At 44.7% G+C, this 16,305-nt stretch overlaps 1 protein-coding gene across 2 annotated transcripts in view; it reads left to right on the forward strand.

Annotated features, from left to right (window-relative positions):
- Positions 1-16,305, forward strand: part of C9H10orf90 (chromosome 9 C10orf90 homolog) — a 63,399-nt gene that overhangs the window by 19,997 nt on the left and 27,097 nt on the right. For both annotated transcript variants that reach the window (XM_077182776.1, XM_077182777.1), the window contains exons 2-3: positions 11,178-11,272; positions 14,038-15,088. In XM_077182776.1, the coding sequence (XP_077038891.1) occupies positions 11,178-11,272; positions 14,038-15,088 (1,146 nt within the window). The remainder of the gene's footprint in view (positions 1-11,177; positions 11,273-14,037; positions 15,089-16,305) is intronic.

A 16,305-nucleotide genomic window follows, 5' to 3' on the forward strand; every position in this document is an offset into this window, starting at 1 on the left:
TTATTACAGCATTACTTCACACCATGCAAGCTCCTTTCCCTGCTTCTTTCTGTAGTAGTCTTGACCTAACCTTGGAGTTGTGTCCCAAAAGCAGGAGAGATGTTTGGGATCAATTCCATCCCAAAGCACCCAATGGAAAGGCTGGATGTGGAGGGTTTGGCTGGGGGAAGAGTGCAGCTGAGTTATTTAATGGTTTGTGTGTTGGCTCTGGATCAGAGATTGTTGTGGAAAGGAACAACTGCAGGACAAACAAAGTGGTGCTGGTGGCAACCGTCCCCAGCCACCTCATTTGCCTTGGAGAGAGAATTGTTTCAGCATTTGGTTGTTCTGAGCTGCTCAGCTATCACTTCACATGGCATTATTCCAAGCATTCTCTGCAGTAAAATCTGGGAATCTGATGCTGAGTCTGTCACATTTAGGAGGGTGACTGCTCCAGCAGTGCTTTGCTCTGTGACTTCTAACAGCACAGATGGTTATGTCTGAGGTACCCCACTACCAGAGTCAAGCAGCTGTGGCATTATTTGATTTTCTCCAAGCCCCTCAATTTCCATAATCTTACCAGGAGATTTCCATATATTTTTAGAGAATGAAAACAAGAATGTGAAATGGAAAATGCAGGCTGACAAAAAGAGGCCATTCCATGAGAGCTGACAGAGCCCATGAGCCCAGACCCAAATATTGTTCCTCACTCCTCCTCATGTCTCCTTTCCCTTCCCCTCTTCCATCTGCCCCTGTGCCTGCTCCCATGTGGGAGGGAGGGATGTGTCCTGCCTGAGTGGGAAACGTGTCCATGGATCCAACAGGGATGACCTGGTCAGATTCTGTCTGTGGCATCCTCTCGTTCTCACAAATCCATTGGTTTTTGTGGTCAGCTTGTTGGGACATCAGCTATCAACCCTTCTGTCAACTTGCTTGGAAGAGACCTCAACTTCAAAAATCTCAGGTTGGGCATAAAGAAGGATAGGGCATTAATCAAATTCCTTTTGGAAATCAGGCTAAAAATGTGATCTAAGTAGAGGGCACAGTGCAAAAGTTGTTGGGTTTTTTTCTTGTTTTGGTTGGCTTTTCTTTTCCTTACTTGTTTCACATGCAGTAAATAATAATTAGGAGAAAAATCAGGACTTCTAAACCACAGGGTCAAATTTTTTGCAGGGAAATTTGTGTAATGCCCAAGAGAATGCAACAAGTTTTAAGTTTGTTCCTATATCACCCTTAGTGACATCATCATTAAAATGTAAAGCTATATGAATGACTTTATCCATGCAAGTAGCTCTTAAAGGATAACTATTACAAAAAATAACTATTCACATATTGAAATATTTTTCTGATTGGCCTGGCATTGGATTTGTTGGGGGGAGGTGTGTGTATTTTACAAACACAACCTTGGAGAATGAGGAATTACAGGACAATGCTCTTTCTTACCCATCTGATGCAGCTCTGGTGTTGAATGCAATTATTGTTGAATGCAATAATTTGATATCTGAGCTTATTTTTGCACAAGAACTGGAATACACAAACAGGTTTGGGTGGTTGCTAGGCAGCAGCTGCTTCCCTCTCAGAAAAGCAGTCAGGGCTGCCTGGGCTGGGTGCTGACAGCCCAGCCCTGCTCCTTCCCATCCAGGTGACATCCACAGCCAAAAGAAAGCTGGAGGGAACTCCACGTTTCACCCCAAAAAGCTGCCAGGAGTTACAGGTTTGAGGGCTTTAAGATTTAATCATGGATTCCAGACTTTTCTGCACCATTTCAGAGCTGAAAGCCTGAGTGATTAGAAAAGAAAAAAAAGGCAATGGCAAAGGCCAATTGTTTTCTGCTGAATCTGGTGATAAAACCAACAGCCCCCATGCCCTGTTTCATGGTCATATGACAACATTTTTGGTTTAATCTCGATTATTAATTCTCTGTCTGGGTTTCTCCACCTGTTGCAATGGAATCCAAAAAGGGTAATTTCAAGATGAAACAAATGTGGGTGTGTAGTAAAAGCACGTTATGAATAGAGATTTGGTTTTCTGCTTTCCCTTCCAAAGGCAAATTCAGGTAATAATTCACCAACTGGAAAGTTTTACGTGGTGGAATAACTGCAAAGTTCAGCTGTTAGATTTCAAATAGGGGCAAGTCCATGGCAACTGAAATAAATTAGAGGGAGCTGCAAAATATTCTTAAATTTTGCAAAACAAAACGATTTGTCATCACACCAGCGACTTAGAAACTGAACTTTTGAGGCCTCATAGTTATTTAAATCTTGTCTATTGTGTTTTTATCCTGTGAAAGCTGATTTTTTTTATCTTGGTTTTAGCCTCCTGCATCCCCTCTTATCAAGCAGTTTGTGATGTCTGTAATCACAGCAGTTAATGTGAGAGGTTTCCCAGAAAGAAAGAATAATCCCAAGTATAACACAAAAAATGAATGCTTCTATTGTACAAAAGCAACATGAAAAGTCTGTATTCAATCTGGCATGGCTGGAAATCCAGCAAGTTTTGTTTTGTTGTACAAATCGTTCAGTGTCAAATTTGGCTCCTGAACATCCCATTTCTTTGTTTTGGAAACAAAATGGGAGTGATAGAGATGTGGGCTGGAGTCACTCCTTTGATACTTCCACAAAAACATCTGTACCCACGGCACACATCATTTTCTGGAGTCACTGCTGTTTTAAGAGTATTAAAAGAAAAAAAAAATCAATAAATACCATTGTTACGCCAAAGCATCTCAAAAAAACCCTGCAGCAGGACATAAATTGAGTCATGAAATGCATAACAGGCAGCACACTTGTCCTCTCTGAATTTCTCTTTCAAAAGCAGGTAAATATAAGAATTATTGAATTGGGAGGCTACACAAAAACCTCGAGCTCTTATTATGCACAAGCAGCTCTGGGCAAATGTGTACATTTTGTAATTGCTACCAGTTCTGAGCAACACAGGCAGAATTTTTATTTACAGAATCCATTTGTGCCATCAAACTCTATGCATGTTGTGACCTTTACATAAATACTCATAATAACACTAAAATCACTCTTCATAAATATAATTTTTGGCTGCAGAACTGCTTTGCCTTTGTTTGATTATGCACTGTATTTGTCATGTTTACAGTCACTTAAGAATTTTCTGGCTGTCTCAGGCATTCCTGGACTTCCAGAAATGGATGTGGTCTCTAAAATGGGGTTGTTTTAATGCCAGGTTGGGAAGGGGATTCTGAGAGGGGTGAAGGAAACCTTCCATCAGCTCTTTATGGAATGTTTCTGCTAATTACCTCTTTGTTCTGAGAGGATATTGGGTGCTCAGGGTCAATTAACCAAATAATATGACAGTAGGTATTAATGAATCTCAGTGCAAGGCTCTGAACCAGGAATTGTCTTCAGAATTCCCTAAAATTAGAAAAATTTTGATGTTGATGTTGCCTGGACTCATATCCTTTCTTTGTTTCTGTCTCCTGGATACTTTATTTTCTGTACAAATTTCTGGTACATCCAGTGTTCATATTGAAATATTGAATATTTTTATTCAGGTTGGTCTAATCCAAAAGTCAGCACTGCAAATTTCTGACATAAAACAGACTCCAGTGAGTGCCTTGCTTGAGGTTTTTCCCCTCCCTTGCTTCCCATGCCAGGCCAGTGACACCTCCAGGGCAAAACCCCTCCCTGGGATCCCTGACCCCACTGAAGGGTTTGGTTAAAGAAATATCAGCGGTTTCCCAAAAGAATAAAATGGTCACCAGACAGGAATTTGGCAAGGAACCTCCTTTGGTGTGAGCACCTCAAACAGGAACCAGAATTTCCCAGGATCTCCTAAAGAGGATTCCTTTTCTCTGAGCAGAATTTGGGGTTTTTTTGTTGTTCCTGCTCCTCTCACTGCTTTGCCAAATCCTTTAGGAAAAATGTGTCCAAACTATAGAAACGTATCTATGTCCCAGGATCATGGTGAGATGTATGGATAATATTGGATTGCCCAACAGCACATCACTGAAAATTAAAAAAAAAAAAGGAATAAAGAAAGAAAACTTGAAGGAGAAAGGGAAAAGGGAGAAAGTGAAGAATTTTCTTAATTTTGTCTGTGTAATGGATGTGCTGGGGGTGATCCCTGTCTTTTTGTATTATTAATTGGAGATAAAGAGCAACAGCAATGTATAATGAAAACACAATATTTTTTCACTTATGCATGGGTTTGAAGATCTAATTCCTGTGCTCTTTCCAGCCCCCTGATGAGCACCTTGCTTCTAATAGCACAGATAATGAGACATTCATGACTTGTGGCTTTTTGATAGCAGACCAGAACCCATTTGTCCCTTCCATGGTGGATCCTGTAATCATCTCTGCAGGCAGCCAGCACAGCTCCAAGGTGTGCAAGCAGGGAGAGATAATTCACTTATCAAATCTCACTTGTAACAGAAGAAAATCCATCCTGACATGTAAAAAAAAAACAACAACAAAGAAAACTTTTCTATTTTGTTTACACAATGACTCCTTTTCAGGCTGCAATGATTTCAGGCTGTTAGGCTCGCTCTGATTTGAAAGCCTTCCCCACCAAGCTGCCTTAAAACACCATCATTTGGTGCCACTGTGTTCAAGTGCTTTCTTTTGTGGCAGAGTGCTTGTTTGTGTTGGTTTGGCTTTTTTCATGACAAGAGAGGTTTCAAGGAAAGGGCTGGAGCTGCTTTCCCTGCTTTGAGCCTGTGATGCTGTTTGACCCCTGCTGTGAGGATGTGCAGGTGACACAGGAATTAGATCTTCAAACCCATGCATAAGTGAAAAAAAAATGTGTTTTCATGATGCATTGCTGTTATTCTTTATCTCCAATTAATAATATAAAGACAGAGATCACCCCCAGCACATCCATCACACAGACAAAATTAAGAAAATTCTTCACTTTCTCCCTTTTCCCTTTCTCCTCCAAGTTTTCTTTCTTTATTGCCTTTGTAAGTTCAGCAAAGATGCTCTGAGAGGACTGAGGGACTGTCCCTCTGTGTGCCTCTCTTGAGGAGCACATCCTGTGTGGTTTTTAGTGTGTTTGAGCTCTCAGGATGACTCCCTGTTCCCCTTAAGCATCCTGGTGAAAATTCCTTACACCAAGGCTGCTAAATGTGAAATCCTGCAGAGATTATCAGTGTAGCCCCTCCCCTCTTCCTTGAATTTAACATCACTTCTGGAGGCTCAGGAGAATGTCTGGGAAGAACAACCAGAGAAGCTTCCTGGATCCCTGCAAGTGTCCAAGGCCAGGTTGGAAGGGGCTTGGAGCAGCCTGGGATAGTTGAAGGTGTCCCTGCCCTTGATCTTAAGGTCCCTTCCAACCCAAACCATTCCATGCGCCTGTGTCAAGGCTTGCTGGAGACACAGCACTCTCTCCTCTAGCAACTAAACACATTTTTTGGTAAATTCCCTATAAATCAATTTGACACCAGCAAGGACTCTGACAAAAGGTGGAATTTTCAGCATTCGTGTCTCTACTTTTCATACCAGGAATGTGAACTTTAGCTTTGCTGCTCAGTTTTATTTCAGGTGACACCAGGCTCTGCAGTTTTATGATATCCTCTCTTTATGACACATGAAGAAGAGCAGAAGACACAGGTTTGGTTCCGGTGCTCATTCCAGCTTGGCTTTCATCTCTGATGTATCCACCACGTCTGGGAGGATTTTTTGGATGACTCACCTCAGATCTGAAGGTGCAAACCATGATCACTCCCAGCCCTTACTGAGCAGGGAGCCTGATGAATCTTTAACCATGACACTTCTTTTTCCTCCAGGCTTCCACAGGTATTTGAATTTAAAAAAGTCACGAGGAAATTTAAACAGTTCTAATGTTTTAAACAGACTCAAGTATAAATTACTTCCTCCAGTAAGAATAGTGCAAAGGAAGAAAAGGCCTTAAAAAAAATGTTTAAGTGAGACACTGTGTTAGCAGAGTGATTGCTCTGATACCCCACCCTGCAGCTAAGCCATCCCTGTCCTTTAGCTCCCAGGTGCTAAGTGGGGAATTTGAGGAATTTTTGAGTGCTGTAGGGATCCTGCTGCCATGGACATGAGTGGGAGCCCAATTCCCCTCACCAGTCTCATGGATGTTGAGCTAAGATCAACAAAAAAGGTAATTTTTTTTTGTAAAGTGGAGAAGTTACCTCTTTTCATAGCAGTGTGTGTGTTCTGCAGTGCTGTTTGATGGTGTTTTCAGGGAAGCACTGGAGGTTCCTGGAGGCTCCAGAGTTCACTGTGAGGTGATGCTGATGGCTCAGAGGGGACACGGGACGTGGTCAGTGCAGAGCAAGCAGGGCTTGGAGCAGAGCAAGGGAGACCAGAAGTGCTGACACACATTTGAGATTTGTCAGCATGTGAACAGTAAGTGACTAAAAAATGCCACTTTCCTGACAAAAACTGGGGATGAGGCCAGGGCCAGTGGTCTAAAGTCATTCCAGCTCTGCCTGGTGTCACTCTGGGTGTCAATCACAGAATGCTTGAAGTTAGAAAAGCTCTCTGAAATCATCGAGTCCAACCATTCCCCCTGCACTGCCAATGTCACCCCTAAGCAATGTCCCCAACTGCAACCTCCACAAGATTTCTGAACACCTCCAGGGGTGGTGATACTGCTACTTGCCCAGGCAGACTGTTCCAATTCTTGAAAACCCTTTTGGTGAAGGAATTTTCCCCAATATCCCCCTGAGGCTGCCCAGGCCCAGCCTGAGGCCGTTCCCTCTGCTCCTGTCCCTGTGCCCTGGAGCAGAGCCCGACCCCCCCGGCTGTGCCCTCCTGGCAGGAGCTGTGCAGAGCCACAAGGGCCCCTGAGCCTCCTTTGCTCCAGGCTCAGCCCCTGCCCAGCTCCTCAGGGATTCTGCAGCCCCTGCCCAGCTCCTCAGGGATTCTGCAGCCCCTGCCCAGCTCCTCAGGGATTCTGCAGCCCCTGCCCGGCTCCCTCAGGGATTCTGCAGACCCTGCCCAGCTCCCTCAGGGATTCTGCAGCCCCTGCCCAGCTCCCTCAGGGATTCTGCAGCCCCTGCCCGGCTCCCTCAGGGATTCTGCAGCCCCTGCCCGGCTCCCTCAGGGATTCTCCAGCCCCCTCCCAGCTCCATTCCCTTCCCTGGACACCCTCCAGCCCCTCAATGTCCTTCTCACTCCTGGTTTGTCATCAAACAGTGTCCCCCAGCCTGGCAAAGACCTGAACCACTGGGAAATCAGCATTTTTCATGGTTTTTATGTGAGTCCCAGGTTTTGCACAAAACCTGAGCTGGCTCCGTGTGGGGCTGTCCTGGGCCTGCCAAACATTCCCAGGCCGTGATTCCTCAGCAGCTCCCTCACCTTTGCCATCGATCTGGGCTTCAGCAGCTGATTTACAAGCACATCTTTGCTGAGCCATTATCTGAGGCAGCTGCCAGTTGGCCCGAGGCAGGATCCAGGCGCTCCAGACGAGGGGGGAGAATCGGTTCCAGCTGCACTCTGTGATTAGGAAAACCCTGGGCTGCAGCCGGATGTCCAGATGCCTCACAGAATTCACAGAATTCACAGAATTCACAGAATCACTGGGTTGGAAGAGACCTTCAAGATCATCGAGTCCAGCCCAGCCCCAACAGCTCAACTCAACCCTGGCACCCAGTGCCACATCCAGGCTTTGTTAAACACACCCAGGGATGGGGACTCCACCACCTCCCTGGGCAGCCATTCCAGAACTTTATCACCCTTTCTGTGAAAAACTTTTTGCTGCTATCCAACCTGTATTTCCCTTGAGGCTGTGTGCTCTGGTTGTGTCAGTGCTGCTGGAGAGAGAGCCCAGCCCCAGCTGAGCACAGGCACCTTTCAGGAGCTGTGAGAGCGATGAGGGCAGCCCTGAGTCTCCTTTCCTGCAGGCTGAGCACCCCCAGCTCCCTCGCCAAGGAATGCAGCATTTGGTTCAACAAACAGGATTTGTGAGGGGAGAAAATTAAGAAGAGTGAAGATGTCACAGGACAGAGGTCATGTGCAAGCAGTTGCTCCTCTGTTCCCCATGGCCTCTCCCATTTTTAATTGATTGTGGTGGGAAGGGAAGGTCTGGGGAGATTAAACCAATCCTCAGGATTTCAGCTTGGAGTGAAATAAGTTTCTCCTGCTCCCCACAGAGACAGAAAGTACTTGAAATGCCATTTCTTTCATGTTTTCACACCAGGGAAAAAGTGAACTTTGCATTTTGTTGTGTAACAAGGGTTCCAGGGCAATGTGTTTTGTCAGCAGTGAGCATTTGAACGCTCAGTGTGGGACATGTCTCAGCTAAAGCCTTGTACTCCCTGTAGTGCCTTCATTGCAAACACAGATTCAAGCTCTTTTTAAAGGTTTGGGGTTTTTGGATTTTTTTGCTTGTTCTCTTAACATGAATTAACAAATGTGAAGCTTCCAACGATAGATTTAATAATACTGTGATAAATGCCAGTGCTTTTGCCACCAATGCCATTTAATCTGCCTCAGCAAATACATTCAATGAGTTGCCAAAAGTTTGAGTGTTTTCCAGCTGTAGGATTCATATAGCAATATGAGAATGTCCTTGCACAGGATAGGGTACAAAAGGCAATGCAAAACTCCACTGTGGATGATTTAGCTAAAGAAATAAATATTTCCTCTTCTTCTTATCTCAATTCTTCCTGCCTCTTCTCCTCCAGAAACAGCTACTTTTTAAAGTTAGGCATAAATTTACCAATCTGTTCCAAGGGATCTGTGGGATATTGGAAGGTTGTACCCACAGATTATTGCTAATCATGGGAGGTTACTTGGATAAGAATAATTTGCCTGTTCTGTGCAATCTGCTGTGTGGACTTTGACAACTTGTTCTTCTTCAACCCTGTAGTCCTCAGTCTTTCTCTGGTGCTGGAAATGCATTTGAATGAAATTCATGGAAGAATGAGCCAGTGGGATCTGATTTATCCCTGGACTGCCTCTGGATTTCCTTGTGCACCAGTTGAGATTCAGAAGTTGATGATCTCCTGTTGTAGTTTCCTCCTTAATCTGAGAACTGTGAGGTTTTTACTGCAAAGCCTTTCAGGAAAATATTGATAACTTAGTGGAAGTTGTTGCTTTAATTACATAGGGGTTTTTATCAAATTTCTATTAACGTGCTACTCAATCCAAGACTTTCTTCTTTACCCTTCTCTGCAGGTTATTCCCTATTTAATTGCTTTAAAAAATAAATAAGAGCACGCATGGCTGTTCTTCACCATGAAGGTGCCCACGTGTGATTCACCACAGGCAATACACAGAAAATAACCTTTCCATGAGGCTTCCCCAGCAGCACAGGAGGATTTTGTCCTTGGATCCTGTGCTCCTCACTGTGCACCATGGCAGGGTGAGGAGCTGGCTCCAAGGCATCTCACCTGTGTTTGGTGCCAGCAGTTTCCAGTGCTAGACCAGGTTCCCTGCCTTTGCACTGATGGCAACCCAGCATTATTCCTTTGCCAAAAACCATGGAGTGAGCCCTCTGCTCTGCCTGTTTGCTGGATTCTGGTTTTGCCCACACTGTGGCTAATGAGTCCAGCTGTTTGCTCTGTGGGTCTGGACTCTGTTGCTCAATGACAAAAACAAACCTCTTCCTTCACGCCAGCTATGGACATACGTGGTGGCATCTTGGAGATATGCTAGGGAAGTGTTAAAGTATATTTTAGTGTACCTTATTAAAACAAAAACTCATCAAACACCTTCTAAACGTTGTGGTGGGACTAAAGATTTCTTGAGGGATAGATATGATATTTTCCTCCTCTTGCCCTTCACCCAAGGAGATGAATTCTGTTGTGGTGGGCATGGTTTAATAAACAGTTCCTAAAGTGGAGATGATTTATATTCCTTTGTTAATATAATGTAACACATAAACTGAAATTCTGCTTAGCAAAAAATTTTCTCCTGTGGCAGCCTGCCTGGGTGGAAGAAAAATAATACAAAAGGTCTTACCAGTGGTGTGACATGTTGCTGTAAAACAACAGCCAGGAACGTCAAGAGATTTCAGTCCAAATGGAGAATTTCTGAAAATTAATTTTGGATGCTTAATACAAACTAGAAAGTAACGTAATTTCTGGCAAAACAGTTGACAACAGACGTAATGCATCAGTGCAATAGCCCAGACTGTGTTAAATGGAAATTAGCTCCACGCAAAAAGCTGCAGAGAGGGAATAGTGCTTGCAGAAAACAGCCCGTGACAAAAGCAGAGGTTGAGGTGCTGATGGAACAGTTATCACTGAACTGGGAATGTTGTGATGTAATAGAATTTGTGGAAATGGTTTGGAATCACTGCAGATCTTTAAATGTGAAAGTTACTCAGTGCCAGTGAAATCCAGTTCATTGCTGGGCTGTCTGTGCTCCCCGTTCTGCAGAGGGCACAGAAAGGGTGTTTGTTGAAATCTGTGGGAAATGGAAAGATAGAAACTTCCACAGACACTGAAGGGTTTGATCTGCAGCCTTGGAAGAAGCTTGGATTGATGTAAAAATACAATACATAGACATTAAGTAAAAAAATAATAAACATGTGTTTCTATAGTTGTAAGTAAGAATATGCCTGCAGTAAGGGAGAAACTGTACTGATAAGATGGTGAAGGGTTTATAATGTAGGGGTGGGGTTGTGTGGAATAAACTGAGAGTTCAGGAGTTAGAACAGAAGCAGATGTGTGCCTGTGAGACAGGAGCCCATTGGACAAAAGTATCCTCAGTGCAGCAGAGGTGAGTAAAGGTGATGGGTCAGAAAAGCAAAATAAACCCTGTGGCACCTGTCCATTGGGTTAGAAAGTTCTAGAGTGCCTTGTAACAAAGAACTTGTGACTGCTCTTGAGCTATGGCTGAATGCTTGCTCCTCTGAAATCTCAGGGACTCTGAGCCTGATGTTTGTCTGAGCAATAAATCCTTCTAAACCCAGCTGTGGTCCCATCCCTTAATTAATGCAGGATTATAATAGAAATCCACATTTCCCAGCTTCCCCAGTCCCTCCACAGTCATGCCCAAAGCCATGGAAATCAAAGGCAGAGATAGTGCAGCTTTGGATCAGCCCTAGACACAGTGTGGGACTGTCCAAGTCCCAGCAATAGAATCCCAGGGTTTTTCCAGAGCCTCTTCTATGCAGGGGGAGAAACAAATCCCAGGGCAATCAGATCATTTCCAGGACTCCTTCCCTCCTTCTGCACTCCATTTAAAAGCACATTTTCTAACTCATCTCCTCCAAAACACTGACAATAATGTTCTTTTCTCTGTGTTTTTCCCCAGGGGTGACACAAAAGCGCTGGGGCCCTGATGGTCAGAGGACATGCACAGGCCTTCAGCAGGAGAGTGGTGTGTGGAGAAAATCCAGCCCTTCCAAGGTAAAATAAATAAATTCTGTTTGGGGAGCAGTCAGCAGAATGCAGGAGGGTTTAAAAAACAATCACTGATTGCTGAGCAGTATGTTTGGACTTGGTTTTGTTTAGCTAAGCTTAGCTTAGGCAGCAGAAAAGCCAAATATAACGATGGCTAAGTGTTGTGATTCTGTGTGCTCTTGGTGACAGGGAAAAATGGCATGTTTTGTTGAGGAAAAGAAGTTGTAAAAAACCCCCCACGAGGCTAAATCAAGCAATATCCCAAATATCAGTACAGTCTGCCTGATATGTCCTCAGGACAAAGCCTGAGGTTTTCAGCTCACCACAATTACTTTGTGTATGTGTGGATATTTTTTTCACAAGATGCAGTGAAGCTTGAAAGCTCCCAACGAGCACAGGATCAGCTGGGCAAACTTTAAAGATCCAATTCTTTGCTAAAGATTGAGAGGAGGAAATAACACATATTTTCAACAGAAAAAAAGGAAAAGTAAATTATTTAAAATATTGGCACAGGAGTTTGTAGCTAATCAGGAGCGTTTCTGACATGCCTTTGGACTCTTGCAGGATGTCTCCATCTGTGCAGCCCTCAACAAAAGAAATAAATGTCAAATTAACTACTGGAGCATGAGAGATGCATCCAAAATAAAGTCTCTCAAGGAACATTCTTCTTTGGTGCCCTGTAGAAATCTGGGGGAGCTTGAGAGTTTTGGAAGGCATGCAAAGGTCTTAAACCTGTAGGTAGAAGTAAATGAAGTGAAGAAAATATGAGGCAAATGTTGTTAGAAACCATGAAAGAAACAGAGGAGGAAGAAAATGCTTTCCCTGAGGCTGTGAAATTATTGAATTGTCCAAACCACAGGCAGCTGGTTTAAAGAGTTGATAAAATTTATCTGGATTTCACCTCGTTAATAAACTCTTGATCTACCTCTGCCCATCTGGGTTCCCAAGAGGCTCCTTCCCAAGGGATACAAAGGAGCTGTTTCTGGTGTTTTCCTTCATGGAGGAAGAATAGAGGGGTGGTTTAATAGGAGCTCAGATCATGGAATGGTTTGAATTGGAAGAGCCCTTAAAGATCTTCTCCCCATGGGTTCCAGTGTGGTGTCACTCTGATGCCTTGTGCAGGCTGCCCTAGAACAGAGGCTGGACAGAGCTAAAGAATAAAGCAGGGATTTATTGAAAGCATCTCCTGCATGGATCCACCTTGGGCAGCACCAGAGCCCAGCCAGGGCTGCACCCAAGATGAACCAAAATGGCCCCAAAATGCACGGCCGGGCACGGGCTCTGTCCCTGGGATCAGTTCTGCTCCATTTGCACCTTGCAGTTCATTGTCCCATTCCAGCTTTAGCCCCTGCAGTCCCACCCTGCTTGTTTTTCTCTCTCCAGCCCATGGGGTTTGTGCTCTGGGGCTGAGATTTGGATCATTTGTCCTTGGTGCCCAGCTGGAGCAGGAATTGTTTTGTCTCCCTGCTCTGTGCACAGAGCTCACCAACCCTTAATATGAAGCTCAGAAGTGCACATTAAAGCAGCACAGAATCTGAAACATAGAAAAGCTGAAACCTGAGGCATCATTTTCCCCTTCCTGAGCAGGGTGACCATGGCACCAGGAAGGTCATAGTGCTGTCACCCTCACAATCCTCCTGGAGGAAGAACAGTATCGTGTTTTGTGAAGCCATTGTTGAGTCCTGGCATTGATTATCAGGTGATAGAGACACTCAGCTAGGATTGGGGTGAATTCCCAATAAGCAGGAGTTGATGGCACCTAAACACAGAATGGGCTTTCTTTAGGAAGCTAATCCTCAGATCCTGCATGCCAATTCAATGTTGTGTTTGGATTTTTTTTTTGTTTTGTTTTTTGTTTTCTATTAGGATCAAGGGATCTGGGAACACAGGGCAGGAGCAATCTAATCAGCCAATTTACAGCAGCAATGAGATTAGGCCAGATGCTTTATTGCATGGGACTTATGTGCCCAATGGGGTAGATAATAACAACAGGAGGCTTTAAACTCAGGTTAACTCTGTCAGAGAGCTGGAACATAAAAGCACCTCCTTTGTCACCTCAAGGGAAGTAAGGTGTGGTCTACCAAGATGGATGTTTCCTGTCATGGATGGAAAAATTAATCTGGGCCACCCTCGGTCTCTGGGCCACTGTCAATCAATCTTGTGCATATGTGTTTGTACATTGTTGGCAGGTGTCACCAGGGAATCATAAGAAAGAGAGAACTAATTAATTAAAATAGTGCTCAGAGCCCTTGTGAGTAACTGTATCAGTTTTTTGGGAGTTTTTCATGCCTATAACTGGTGAGGTCGTAAAGCTGTCATGCCCATGGTGCCCACATGTCTTTTGCAGCATGTGATGTCACGGGGCAGTGATCCATAATATACTTAAATGCTTTCTAAATTCCAGCAGATCATCATGAAAGATGAATTTATAGTCTGCAACTGGCAACTGTCTTTACCATGTCCATTTTTAAACAGCCTCCAATCCCACCCATCGTCATGAGTTAAGTACTCAAAATAATACTATGGAATACAGGTTTTAAATTTTAATATTTTTCCCTTCACCAGAGTGATAAAGTTTTCATTGAAGCCTCCCAGACAATTCAGAGCTGATTTCAAGAGCGTGCATTTTTAAATGACAAAAAAGTTATTATGAATAGAAAGGTAACAAGAGATCTTGAACAAAACTGTCTGCTGTGATAGATGGTGGACAAGAAACAGTTGCACACAGGATATTGGAGTATGGTGATAACTGGGAATCTTTTCATTTGCAGGAATCTCTGCCTTCCCAAAACACGACATTGGTTTCACCAGTAATCATTGCACAGATTGATGAGGAGAAGCCCTCTGTGCCTATGCAGGCCCTGCTCCCCCAGCCCAGAGCTCATCACACAGAGCCATCCTTGCCCAACCAGGGGCCAGCCATCGTTAGCAGAACATTTCTGGTGCTTCCCAGCCGCTTAGAGATCCAGGCATCCTTAGAAGACACCATGTCACCGTCGGACTCTCCCAGCCCAAAGCAGTGTCCAGGCCAGCAGAGAGGCTTTGCCTCCATCACTGTCACAGCCAGGCGTGTTCCTGTGGGCTCTGGGCAGCTGGCAGGTGGCCCTGGGGCTGGCCAGGAGCCCAGCTCCGTGTCCCCCGCGCCCAGCACAGTCCCCGCTCTCCTCGAGCACTGGCCTCCCCCAGCCCACGCAAACCAACCTCCTTTAAAGGCTCCCAAGTCTTGCTCAAGATTAGGTGAAGAACCCCAAAAGCAGCTTTTTGACCCTGGAATCAAGGAGGATGGCGTGGGTCTCCAAAGCAGTGATGGGAGGGAGAAAATTTCACCTTCATTCATATCCTGTGTCCAGCTGCAGGTGTGTGAGCCCTGTCCAAACACCATCTATTATCTGGACAGGTCACTCAGCGTGTGCATTGACCAACCTCGAGTTAAATGCCAAAAATTGTACAGATCCACGTTGTCCTTGAGTCTGAAGTGCAGTTTGTCCGGATTAACAGTAGATGGAGTAGATGGCATAGCTAATGGAGAGCCCATGGAGGAGAGAGCTCCAGGGAAGCTCCCAGGAGCGCACGGGGCTCTGCTCAGATCCCACCTGAGCACAGACTTCACGGGAAATAAGGTAATTAAGGAGGAGAAAACACAGGAAGGACATTTGGGTCGTAAATACCCTTTGCAAAGTGTCTTTGCCTCGGGACTTCCAGCATTTGTGGATATTCCCAGAGGACCTCACAAGGCAGCAGCAGCAGAGGAAGAGGATGAGCAGCCTGGCAGCCACCACACTGTGTTTTCCCTCCAAATTCCTCATTCAAGCAATGAGGCAGGTAAGTCATTTCCACAAACCTCAGGCTGGTGGAGCAGAGGTTCAGGCTGGAGCAGCCCCACCACAGTGATCCTGTGAGAGCAGATAAGAGCAATTCTCACTTCTGCAGAGGCTCAGGGAGCTAGAGCACAACCCAGAGGTTTCCAGCTCCAGCACTGCCATGAATATTCACCATGGTAGTGATGTGTGCTGCTCATCAGCTGAAAGAGAGAAATCCCCCTGTGTTTTCTGCATTAAACCTCTTTTTTTAACCATTTATAACAGTAGGGTTTTTTTATTTTTCTCCCAGCAACCTGCAAGTGCTTATCCCCTGAAAATAATTAGGTTTATCTTTGAATAAGGGCTGAATTTCAAGGTGTGAATTTTAAGAAGGAGATAACTGCACTGAGCTTGGTTTTGTGCTCCTTGCAATTAAAAATGATCTTGTTTTCAGCTTTTATTTAGAAGGCTACAGTAATAAGCCCAGGCTTTTATACTTAATGGAACCAGGTAAAAGGTTTGCAAATCTTGAACACGTTTGTTTCCAACCTTTCCAAGCATTTTACAAACATAAAATGTTCTTTGCAGCATTGCTCCTTGGGGAAGGGAGAGAGGCCCTGGGGATTGCTTCCTGCCCAGAGTGGTGCAGTTCCTGCTGCACTGGGATTTCCCAGCACATTTGGATAACCACAGCTGAGTTTATTGCCTTTCCAGGATGGGAAGATTGTCAATGAGTGGAGTCTGTTTTTTACCAAAAGCACAAAGATTAAACTCACCCCCTCTGTCTCCTGCAGCCTTGGGCTACATTTAATTGCAATTACCCTGTTCTTACATGGCCTTTTTGAGCTAAGGGTCAGTGCATGAACACGAGCCACTTCCTAAAGCTCCTTTGTAGCTTCATCCTCCCAGTGTGCCAGTGGAAGGAAACAGAGAGATGAGAAGGCTCACGCTGCCTCGAGGGCTGGGCAAGGTGCAAACTCCCCCGAGTCTCTGCTGCTCTCCCTTTTCCATGCCTGAAATCAGTGGGATTGTTCCTGCAGGGGCAGAGCCTGAGATAAAATATTCCTCTGTTTTCCTAAGCATAATCCAGGCTGTGTGGTGTTGGAGAGGAGAAGAACAATGGGGAGCAGGAGAGGGAAGATGCCAACCAGTGCTAAGAGGTTTGGGATGGAACTACAAAGGGATGGCACCAGCAAATGCGACACTTCATTGTATACATCCTAATTTTAAATATTAAGG

The sequence above is a fragment of the Agelaius phoeniceus genome, chromosome 9 (assembly GCF_051311805.1).
Source record: "Agelaius phoeniceus isolate bAgePho1 chromosome 9, bAgePho1.hap1, whole genome shotgun sequence".
In the NCBI taxonomy this organism is placed as follows: Eukaryota; Metazoa; Chordata; class Aves; order Passeriformes; family Icteridae; genus Agelaius; species Agelaius phoeniceus.